The sequence below is a fragment of the Balaenoptera borealis genome (genome assembly GCF_965194805.1).
Source record: "Balaenoptera borealis genome assembly, chromosome: 15".
Lineage (NCBI taxonomy): Eukaryota > Metazoa > Chordata > Mammalia > Artiodactyla > Balaenopteridae > Balaenoptera > Balaenoptera borealis.
This window is the reverse complement of record NC_138871.1, coordinates 80,688,750-80,701,269: the sequence shown is the minus strand read 5'-3', so window position 1 is coordinate 80,701,269 and position 12,520 is coordinate 80,688,750. Positions and strand designations below refer to the sequence as shown.

At 37.6% G+C, this 12,520-nt stretch overlaps 1 protein-coding gene across 2 annotated transcripts in view; it reads right to left on the bottom strand.

Annotated features, from left to right (window-relative positions):
* The window catches only part of NBAS (NBAS subunit of NRZ tethering complex), a 345,856-nt gene that overhangs the window by 311,434 nt on the left and 21,902 nt on the right, over positions 1-12,520 (bottom strand). For both annotated transcript variants that reach the window (XM_082357496.1, XM_082357497.1), the window contains exons 7-9: positions 9,722-9,855; positions 7,675-7,808; positions 5,779-5,877 (exon numbers count right to left, since the gene is read on the bottom strand). In XM_082357496.1, coding sequence (XP_082213622.1) covers positions 5,779-5,877; positions 7,675-7,808; positions 9,722-9,855 — 367 coding nt within the window. The remainder of the gene's footprint in view (positions 1-5,778; positions 5,878-7,674; positions 7,809-9,721; positions 9,856-12,520) is intronic.

Genomic DNA, 12,520 nt, shown 5'->3' with positions numbered 1-12,520 from the left:
GAGACCCTGAAGTCAGGATTGCTCTCCATCTTTATATCTTCCACAAACCTAACATTGCGTTGCACACAGCAAGCCACAATAAATAAGACAGTAATGGAAAGGCCAAGTAACAATAGAATAGACTTTCCACCTCATCAATCTTTACTAATACAGGCAGACAATTCCTCTAACAGAACACATATACTTTTCAAGGGACAATAGATTAATTTTTTTTAATGTATATAAGTGCTGAGAAAGATATTAATAACTGCACTAAAACAATACAAATAAGTTGAACTAAACCAAGAAAAGGCCTTAAAAGAGCAAAGAGCAAACCTCGCTTGAGGTTTATATAATAAAACATGGTATCAAAGAAGATGTAAACATAAAGAAATAGGTCACCCTCAACAAAAATCAAACCAGCAATTGGAGTGTCATGGGTGCAATATATGGTGACACTGTGAGTATGCACTGTCTAGCCTTGGCAAAATTCACAACAGAGAACTAAGCATGTCAAAGCAAAACACATTCTATCCCCTTTCTAGCAGCAGAATTTAGTGAAGACACATTAGTGAAGCCATGCAAGGAAAATACAAGATCTGAAACATAAAAACAAACATTAAAAGGCCATACTTTATATAAGAAGTTGACAAGAATAAAAAACAACACAGGGACTTCCCTGGTGGCGTAGTGGTTAAGAATCCACCTGCCATTGCAGGGGACAAGGGTTCTAGCCCTGTTCCGGGAAGATCCCACATGCCACGGGGCAACTAAGCTGGTGCACCACAACTACTGAGCCTGCGCTCTAGAGCCCGCGAGCCACAACTACTGAGCCTGTGTGCCACAACTACTGAAGCCTGCGTGCCTAGAGCCCATGCTCCGCAACAAGAGAAGCCACCACAATGAGAAGCCCGCGCACCGCAATGAAGAGTAGCCGCCGCTCGCCAAAACTAGAGAAAGCCCGCACGCAGCAACGAAGACTTAACGCAGCCAAAAATAAATAAATAAATTTATTTTTTTTAAAAACACAATTTTCTTATGCTTATAATGTTTATTTTATCATCAAAAGAAATATTTGATTTAAGAAAACAATTATTTGCAGCTTATACAATTACATTCAATTTTATAAAATGTGAAGAACTCTATTCTGAATGTGATCACTCAGCTTCATCTAAAGTAAAACAAAGGTCTATTAGCATTTCAGTTTATTGTATTTAGAAAATTCTTTTCTAATTTTTAAATTTTTTAATTGGTTAGACTTCTGAAACTGATCTTCAAATTTCTTAAGGATATACCAACGGACTCTTCAAGACAGGATCTACACAAATCAAAAGGTAAAAATTAATAGTATTATATTTATTCAATGCTATCATTTCCTGAATATCTACTATGTATTTAATCCTCAAAACAACTAGTGGCTCACTGAATACTCATTTCAGTTCCTTTTTCTCCCTTCCTAAGAGAGATTCTTAAAATAACTACATAGAACTTCTAGAAATGAGAAATATAAAAAATGAAACTAAAAATACAATGACTAGTTTTAAAAAGAGATGAGGCACAGAATTAGTAAATAGAAAATAAATCAGAAAAAATTAACCAGAATATATGATTTTTTTCTAAACAAGATCATATGTATCAATTCATTATATTTATCATAGATATCAAAAGTGCTTCAAACTACTTTCTTCCTTAATAGCTATACAGAAAAAATTAAAATAATCTTTTACTTCTCTTTTTCAACAACAACAAAGGGGAAAAAAAGAGAATGAGAAAATTAAAGGTGAGTCCAGGATACTCAATATCTAGATAATAGACATTCTGGAGAGAAGAGAGGAAACAGAACAGAGGAGAAGAAATAATCAAAGAAATAATTCAGTGAATTTCCCCAAAGGTGAGTATCCAAATTGAATGGCCAATACCATGGATATTTGAAAAAAAAAAAAAAACCTACTCCAAGACATAACACAGTCAAATTTCAGAACACTGGGGGAAAATATAAAATAAAATCTCAGCTTTCAGAGAGAAGGGGGACCAAAAAAATAAGACAGAAAAAAAAAAATGGATTTTACACTAGAGTAACATTAGAATTCTCAAGAGCATCTTTAGACATACAAGCCCTCAAAAAATATACTTCCCATGAATTCTTTCTTAGGAGGTTATAGAAGGTCGTGATTCACCAAAATAGCCAAAGGAATCAACTAAAATAAGCTAAGCACTATTTACTATAGCCAGGACATGGAAGCACCTAAATGTCCATCGACAGAGTAATGTTTAAAAAAGATATGGTACAAATATACAATGCAATATTACCCAGCCATAAAAAAGAATGAAATAATGTCATTTGCAGCAATGTGGATGGACCTAGAGATTGTCATACTGTGAAGTAAGTCAGACAGAGAAAAACAAACATCATATGATATCATTTATATGTGGAACCCAAAAAAATGGTACAAATGAACTTATTTACAAAACAGAAATAGAGTTGCAGATGTGAAAAACAAACTTATGGTTACCAGGGAGAAAGGGGGTGGGGAGGGATAAATTAGGAGATTGGGATTGACATATACATACTACAATAAAATAGATAACTAATAAGGGCCTCCTGTATAGCACAGGGAACTCTACTCAATATTCTGTAATGACCTATATGGGAAAAGAATCTAAAAAAGAGTGGATATATGTATATGCATAACTGATTCACTTTGCTGTACAGTAGAATCTAACACGACATTTTAAATCAACTATACTCCAATAAAAATTTTTTAAAAATAAAATAAAATAAGCTAAAAGTGGTTACCTTTGGAAAGCAAGAAGTTGGGTGGAGGAGTCAGTTTTTCAAACTATTTAATACTTGGAACTACGTACAGATATAATTCATAAAATAAAACGTAAATTATAAGGAAAAAAAAAGTCTCATGTTGGGAGAAGATACTCATCATGCATATAATCAACCCAGAATTAATATCCAGATTATAGAAGAATGTCAAGATCAAACACCCAATAAAAAAATAAGAAATGATATAAAAAAGCATTCTACAGATAAGAAATATGAATGGCCAATCACATGAAAAGTTTCTCAATCTCATCAGTTATCACAGAAACTCAAATTAAAACTACAATGAGATACTCTTTTACACCTACTAGATCAGCAAATATTTAAGTCTGACATCATCAAGACTGCTAGTAAGAATATGAAACAACAGAAACTTTTCATACACTGCTGATGGGACTGTAAATTGGTAGAACAACTCTGGAAAACATTCGTATTATCTAGTAAAGTTGAAGATGTATTTACCCAACAATTCAGCAATTCCACTCCTAGTTATATATCCTACAGAAATTCTTGCACATGTGTGAGAGAAATGCACAATAATTTTTGCCACAGTACTTTTTTTTATAACCAAAAAGATACTGGAAACAAGCTAAATTTGGAGAAAGGATAAATATGTGGCAATTTATTCACAAAATGAAATATCCTAATAGTACTTAAAAAGGAATGAACTAGAGCAACATACATCAAAAAGCAAGTCACAAAGCAAGACTTGTATGTCTCCTGTATGATTCCATTTATATACTCATAACTAAATATGTATAAGTGGTAAAACTATAAAGAAAGCAAGAGAATGATAAGCAAAACTCAGGACAGTGGCTATCTCTAGAGGGTCAGAGAGGACGGGATCAAGGAAATGTAAACGGGACTTCAGTGTAGCTGTATGCAGGTGTGTGTGTATTCTTGTGCAGAATAAAAATTCCAAACAAAACACAAGGACAGGGGCCTCTCTGGTGGCGCGGTGGTTAAGAATCCACCTGCCAATGCAGGGGACACAGGTTCGATCCCTGGTCCGGGAAGATCCCACATGTCACAGAGCAACTAGGCCCGTGTGCCACAACTACTGAGCCTGCGCTCTAGAGTCCGTGAGCCACAACTGCTGAGCCCCCATGCCGCAACTACTGAAGCCCGCGCGCCGAGAGCCCGTGCTCCACAATGAGAAGCCACCGCAATGAGAAGCCCGCGCACTGCAACGAAGAGTAACCCCCGCTCGCCGCAACTAGAGACGGCCTGCGCGCAGCAGCAAAGACCCAACGCAGCCAAAAATAAATAAATTTAATTAATTAATTAATTAATTAAAAAACACAAGGACAAACCTATAATTGAACAGAATACAAAACTTTCGTACATTTTCAATCAAAAAACTTAAGTACACTGAGGGTCAGAGGGTTTAAGGACTTGCCAAGAGAATAAGTCTCAAAATTCAGAACTCAAGCTAGATTTGTCTGACTCAAAATTTGATATTCTTCCCTTTTAGAGAACCAAAAAGTTAGCTTGGCTAATTTACAAAATAAACGTAAATTTCATTCTCAAATAACAAAATGAAAGGGAGAAATCACTGGAAGTAGAAAAGTTTTCGGTAACCCTCAATGTAGATGGCAAATATATAAATGAAGAAGTGGCACATATGAGAAATGGAATATACAGGCACACCTCATTTTACTGTGCTTCGCTTTATTGCACTTTACAGATATTACGTTTTTTGGGGGTTTTTTGTTTTGGTTTGGTTTTTTTACAAACTGAAGGTTTGTGGCAACCTTGTGCAGAGCAAGTCTATCAGCACCACTTTTTCAACAACAATTGGTTCATGTCTCTGTGTCACATTTTGGTAATTCTCTCAATATTTCAAATTTTTTCATTATTATTATATTTGTTAATGGTGATCTGTGATCAGTGAACTCTGATGTTACTATTGTAATTGTTTTTCGTTTTGTATTTTTTCATTAAGCTATGTACATTTTTTTTAGACAGAATACTACTGCACACTTAACAGACTACAGTATAGTGTAAACATACTTTTATAGGCACTAGGAAATCAAAAAATCCGTGTGACTTGCTTTATTGCAGTATCCCCTTTATTGCAGGGGTCTGGAACTGAATCCACAGTTGTGCCTCTAGTGGTAGGAATCGACTCTGCAGCAATCAGTGCAGCCCTAACTTGCAAAGAAGGAAAGGAGAAGGGAAGACCATCTATTGAGGCCCTTCTATGCAAGGGCATTTCACATGCACTACTTTTTAACTCTCTCAACGATGCTATGTGTTACGTATTAACCTCATTTTACAGATAAGAAAAAAAAGATTTAGAGAACTAAGAGAGAAGATATTCCTCAATGAATATTCCCAGTGCCCCATCGGACTCAAGAGAAGCTCAGTCTGCCAAACAGATGAGCATGAATGTTCAGAAGATGATTGCAACAGGGACTTCCCTGGTGGCGCAGTGGTTAACAATCCGCCTGCGAATGCAGGGCACACGGGTTCGATCCCTGGTCTGGGAAGATCCCATATGCCGCGGAGCAACTGAGCCCGTGCACCACAACTACTGAGCCTGTGCTCTAGAGCCTGCGAGCCACAACTACTGAGCCCATGTGCCGCAACTACTGAGCCCGCATGCTGCAACTACTGAAGCCCGCGTGCCTAGAGCCTGTGTTCCACAACAAGAGAAGCCACCACAATGAGAAGCCCATGCACCACAACGAAGAGTAGCCCCCACTTGCCGCAACTAGAGAAAGCCTGTGTGCAGCAACGAAGACCCAACGCAGCCAAAAATAATAAATTAAAAAAAAAAAAAAAAGAAGAAGAAGAAGATGACTGCAACAATATTACAGACGTTAGGATAACTATACACAAGGGGAGGAAATAAAGAAACCAAAATAAAAATCAGAACGGACAACTTCTTCTTTCTGAAACTGTGCCAAGACTTCTACATCCACCTAATACTCCAGCAAATATGAGAGCAAACAGTTGCTTACCTGTGCCCAGGATGGTAAATAGCTGTGTTGATTCCATGAGGATAATGACTACTGAAGCTGAAACAGTGACTCTCTTGATAGCTCTGATTTGTTCCAACACTACATTCAAGAAGGTAAATAAGAAATAAATACCATTAAACCACAGTGAGATACCACTAAATACCCATTAAAATGTTTAAAATTAAAAAGATAGACACCACCAAATACTGCTGAGGATATAAAACTACCAGAACTCCGAAAAATTATTAGTAGGAATATGAATGATATAACCACTTTGAAAAAGCTCTGGCAATTTCTTGTAAAACCAAACTATCCACCCTATGACTCAGCAATTCCACTCAAAGATACTGACCCAAGAGAAATGAAAGCACATGTCCATAAAGACTTGTACAAGATTAGTCATAGCAGCCTTATTCACGAAACCAGAAACTTAGAGGTCCATCAATAGAAGAATGGATAAACAAATCATGAGCGTTATGGACTGAAGGTTTGTGACACCCATAGATTCAATGTCTGTATACCCCAAAATTCATATAAGACCCTAATGCCAATGTGATGGTACTTGGAGGAGGAGTCTTTGGGATCTATTAGGGCAAAAGAAAGGAACCCTCATGAATGGGATTAGTGTCCTTATAAGAAGAGGCTGGAGAGCTAACTAGCTCTCTTTCCACCATGTGAGGATTCAAGGAGAAGTCAGCAGTCTGCAACCCAGAAGAGGGCTCTCACCAGAACCTGACCATGCTGGCACCCTGATCTCAGACTTTCAGCTTCCAGAACTGTCAGAAATAAATTTCTGTTGTTGATAAGCCACCCAGTTTATGGTATTCTGTTATAGCAACCCAAACTAAGACAAATGAGATATTCATACAATGAAATACTAATCAGCCATAAAAAGAATAAATTACAGATACATGTAAAAATAAGGATGAATCTCAAGATAAGCTGAATGAAAGAAGACTTAGACAAAAGAGTACATACTCTATGAGCCCATTAATGTAAATCACTAGAACAGGCAAAACTAATCTATGATGGAAAAAATATAAACAGCAGTTGCTCTGAGGGTGGGTGTGGACAAAGATTTACTGGGAAGAGGCATGAGGGAACTTTCTAGCATCATGGTAATGTTTTGTATCTTGACAGGGGTTTGACTTGCACAAGTGTATGCATTCGTCATAACTCACTGGCTGGTACACTTAAGATCTGTGCACTTCACTGTAGGCAAATTTTATTTCAAATAAAGAAAACGACAAGCAAATATTGAACTTGAATTAATGAACTTTAATTAATGATATGCATGCTAAAGTATATATGTATTGACTCTGAAATATATTAAAAAATAGAACTGATTAATGGTCAGATAGAAAGATAGATCAAAATACAACACAGCAAGTACAGTAAAATGCTAAATAGAATTTAAGGGGCTTCCCTGGTGGCGCAGTGGTTGAGAATCTGCCTGCAAATGCAGGGGACACGGGTTCGGGCCCTGGTCTGGGAGGATCCCATGAGCCGCGGAGCGGCTGGGCCCGTGAGCCACAATTGCTGAGCCTGCGCGTCTGGAGCTTGTGCTCCGCAACAAGAGAGGCTGTGATAGTGAGAGGCTGCGCACCACGATGAAGGGTGGCCCCCACTTGCCGCAACTAGAGAAAGCCCTCGCACAGAAACGAAGACCCAACACAGCCATAAATAAATAAATAAATAAAATTTAAAACAACAAAAAAAAGAATTTAAGTGGAGGTATATGAGAGTTCACTATAAACGTCTTTCAACCTTCCTTTTATATTTGCAATTTTTCATAATAAAATGCTAAAAGGAAAAAAAAAGCACCAAAATCTGACACTAAAGCAGAGAAATAAACATTATTTCAAACAGGGCATCCCAAATAAAGTGCATTTTTACCTTACAAGGTAGCTTCTAAGTTCTCCTCGGTAATTGATGACCAAGAGTTCTGCAGACCACTGTGCACTTGCTTTATACTCTAAAAATATCAACCCAGCAATGGCATAGCTCAGATCACCTGCTAAACTAGATGCCTGTGAAAGAGGAGGAAATTAAGTTACTAAAAAGATACTAGATAGAAGTTAACATATGTATAATTGAAGGATATTCAAGACACTAGCCTTGCCAGGTATCCTTTAAGTAAGATAGCCCAGAATTGATCATATGTGAAGAATCATGTAAGCCAAAGTGCCTAGTACTAGATACCCAACTCTAGACCAGCCCTCCCCCAACCACAGGCTGGAACCACAGCAGCCTCTTTGGGTGAGATGCCCCCCTAGTAGGTGAATTTCTGTTCAGACTATACTTCCACTGCAAAAAATGAAGAAGAAAAAAAAACTAATGCTATCATTCCGCCTCAAAGAATTCTAAGATACAGAATTCAGACATAAGCTCTCAAATGTTAATTTCCACTGCCAGTAGTAACCAATGCTATAAAAAAAAAAGAAAGAAAGAAAAGAAAAAAAGAAAAATGCCTCCAGTTACTTCCATTTGCCTAATCAGCAATTTAAAGGGAAGGACACTTAAAACACTCACTCAATGCCAGCCTTTTTCTATCAACTAAATATCAGGCTATATTTGCTAAAGATCTGGAGGGCATGTGTACCTTAGTACACATAATGAAGCACATAATGAAGTTTACCACCCTGAATGGCTCCTCATTGTCTAGAACCACTCAATAAAACAGTGTAGTCACATGTAGCTACTGAACACTTGATACATGGCTAGTCCAAATTGAGATATGCTATAAATATAAAAATACATGCCAAATTTCAAAGACTTAGTAGCAAAGAAAGAATGTGAAATATTTCATTAATCATTTTTACACTGTCATTTCAACATGTAATCATTTTAGATATGTTGTAATAAATAAAATATATCAAATAAACTTCACCTGTTGAACTTAATGTTACTAACAAATTTTAAATTACACACGTGATCACATATATAGCTCATATTACATTTCTATTAGACAATGCTAGTCTAGAAAACAGTAACTCAACCTACTTAGTTTGGTTCCCCAGAACTTCTATAACAGGAGCCCAATGTACTTTTTCAAGTTTTTCCACTCATTTCTGAACAAAAATCATTCTCTATATCCTTGGGTCTCACACCTAGCTTCTCATTAGAATCAGCTGAAAGGCTTGAAACATTATTAAAGTCCAGGGCCCACTCAGATCAATTAAGTCAGACTCTCTGTGGGGGGAGCCTGGGCAACCCAGCAATTTGTTTAGTTTTTCTTTTTCTTTTCTTCATAAAGCTTTGCAGGTGATTCTAAGATGCAGCCAGAGTTAGAACCACTGTTCTACCTGCACCTTTATTCTGTTCACTTGAGGAAGGAGGATACAAAGTAAAGAGCACGAATTCCTAAAAGAGACACTAATTAACTGGATTACCATGGGAAAAGTCATTTCACTTCCTCACAATTTATGCTCTCTAAACTGGAAAATGAGGATAATAAGTACCCAATCTACTCAAAGGGTGTTGTGAATATTAAACAGGAATGTATATCAAAGTCATTAATAAAATACAAAGCACTATACAAATATAAGTTATTACCACCATTAATTTTTTTCTCCACTCTCCATTTCAGTTTCTATCCCTTTAGGGTAACAAATTCTAACTCCTCCCAGGCTGGTTCCGTTGCCAAGGCCCACTGGTTTCTTTCCTTCACGGGAGCTTTACAACAGCTTTCTGCGCCTCTATTCAGGATTTGCTTACTACCGTCTTATAATAATGGTAGATTATGTCTGCATAGCGCATTACAAAACGCAGAGAATAAATATTTAACGTATAGATCTCTAACTAGATCTAAGCATCTTAAGTTCACAGCTTATTATTCTGATTTACATTTATAGTTCCTCTCTCATCACATTCATTCATTCAAGTACCTATACATGAAAGGTAGTCAAAAAAAATATGTTTTCAGTTTAAGGTATGTACATACCGGGATTATAACAAAGAGTTCACTTCCCATGAGATCAAACACTCTCACAGTTCCCGTGCTTTCAGCATAGGCCAGCAGGGTGCAGTCGTAACTCCACGCCACACGTCTCCACTGGGGTTTTGGGTCTTTTGGAACTAGAATGAAAAGAAAAGAAGTGCTTTTAACATTATCAGGATAGTTAATACCTATAGTTCCTGCAGCTAAAGAGAGTATTCAAGTACGACATCATTTCCTAAGGGTCTCTGAAACTCCTGTTCAGTAGAAAAGAACAGCTCCCAAAAAGCCACTTCAAGTAAGAGTGGGAAATGTAAACCGTGACAAGCTTTGCCCCACTTACTTGAGAAGCAAAGTCTACTGACACTAGTGGTCTGCTGAATGCTGAGCAAGCCCTCATCTGGTAAAGGCTCAGGAATGATATACCTCAAAATACTTATGAAGTTAAGAGAGATCAAAAGCATAAAGATTAAGCAGAAAACTATTCCAATCCAGTGAGTTAAGTTCCTCCAAAAGCAAAAAAAAAACAAAACTGAAAATTTTGACTGAGATCTTTTAAATACGTATTTCAAATATAGATGATAAAGAAAAACAAAGTGGGATTATACTGACACAGAATTACAAAGAGAAAAGAATACATATGTATATTAGGCAACTGAATCAGGAACTGTTCTCAATCAATTACACAATTATAAGATTTTGAGAATCAACACCTTAATAATCCGACAGTGGTATTTTCTTCTGTTCTGAATTTTTCAGTACAACAATAGAAAGGCTACCAGCTGCAAAAGAGAAAGGGGCTGTGAAACTCTAAACTGTTTTAGGTTTGTCTGAGGTTTCTGATGTTTCCTTTGCTCCTGTTTCCCCTTATTAGAATCCCAGAACTGAAGAGCCAGGTAGGACCAGTGCCTTCCCTTTACCAACAAAAATTCCAAATGATTAGGAGCCTCAAGGTGACACCAGGAGTCACGATCAGAACAAACCCAGAACGTAAGCATGCTGCCTTCCCGTGCAGTGTGCACTTCATTACAACACACGGCCCCTCAGTCAGAGCCTGGATTTAGCCTGAGGATTACTGACTCAGAAATGTTTCTGAAATTTATTGCCTTCTCTCTATTCCTCTGCTAATATCGCAATTCAGGCTTCATCATCTCTGGCTTAGACTCTCATGACAGCCTCCTAACGGGTCTTCCCACCTTCAGGCTCTTCCCCTCTAATCCTTCCTCAACAGTATCCGAAGTTATCTTTGTAAGAGAGAAAGATGAAGAGATCACATCTTTCCCTTGCTTTAAAATCCCTAATGTTTATCCATTTCCAACAAAATCAAGTCCAAACTCCTCCATATACATGAAAGGTCCTTCACCAATGGTCCCATCAGAGCTTTCCAATTCACCTCCCCGCCCTTCCTCCATCATACACCTAATAACCCACCAATAACACAACCACCTGGCAAATAAACCATGCATACTCCAGTCTGTGTCTTTCATGCACATTGCTGCTTCTACCTAGAATGTTCATCTCCAATGCTAATCCAAGGGTACTTGTTTGTTAAACCACCTGTGGTAACAAACTGTCACCTCTTCCTTTTTTGACACTCTTCAAAATTGACTGCCCTCCTCTATGTGCCCAAATATGCTGTACAAAAGTCTCTCATAGTACTTATCACATCAGACGATGTTGTTTACATGATTATTTCCCCCACAAGTCTCTGAGACAATGTCTTACTCAACACTACCATCCTAGGACCCGGAACAGAAAGTGATTAACGTTTCACTAATGAGCAAAGCCCCAGCCTCTCAGACAAATCTATAGTAATGGAGGAAGGTAATGCTAAGGGTTTACCGTTCCTCAGGGACTAACAATTAAACGTGAATTATATAACTGAAGTCTTCTCTCCACCTAACAGAGGTACTGTAGAATTTAAACCCCCCTCATCTCTGCAATATATGTAAAATATGTTCTGTATATGGGAAAAGTATACCAGATGTCAATGAGTTTCTTCATTTTGACTATTTTTCAAAGGTAAAAAGCATGCCAAAAAGAGCCAAGAGAGGCCCCTGAACACAGGAGGGTCTAGGGAATTTTATTAAAGCCTAACGAAATACTGCATACACTTTGGAAAAGCAATTTTTTAAAGGTGGGAATAAAATGAAGAAAAAGATCAGTTCTCTGTCCTCAGCTTTAAAAAACAATGAAACTTGGAAGTAAACCTAAGCACAAAATGATAAACAACACAATACTTCAAGACCCACAAATACACAGATGCTACACAAACACCAGCAAGAGGACAAGTTAATGCCCTGAAAAATATTCATGTTCTAAAGAAACACAGCAACATGTTTCCACTTTCTCTGTTTTACCTGCGATAACATCTTTCCTCTTCATTTTGATAGGAGGATAAATAGATTTATGTACTACCTTCTGTATCTGTCTGAAGTAAGTTCCACCTGAAGGGACTTTGTTTTTACTATTACTTCCAGTTATAACCAGCAGCTCCAGAAAACTCAGCATGTGTTTTGACCCAGATAAAGATATGTTTTCATTACAAGAGAAGATTTCACATAACAATGTGAAAGTAAAGACATTATCATCAGATTTTTCCAGCACCCTGTGTGGTTTTGGAGAGGAACGAACAGCACAGATTTGTACAAAGCCAGTGTCAACGGAGTTTTCTGAAAAGTATTCAAACAGGCTGATGATAAAGTTAACCAGCAGTGTGACAACTGCCACGTTGCTGGTGAAACCACTGACAGCCGCACTCATCCTGCACCGGCTGCGGCCCCTTCAACCTGCCCCACTGCCGAG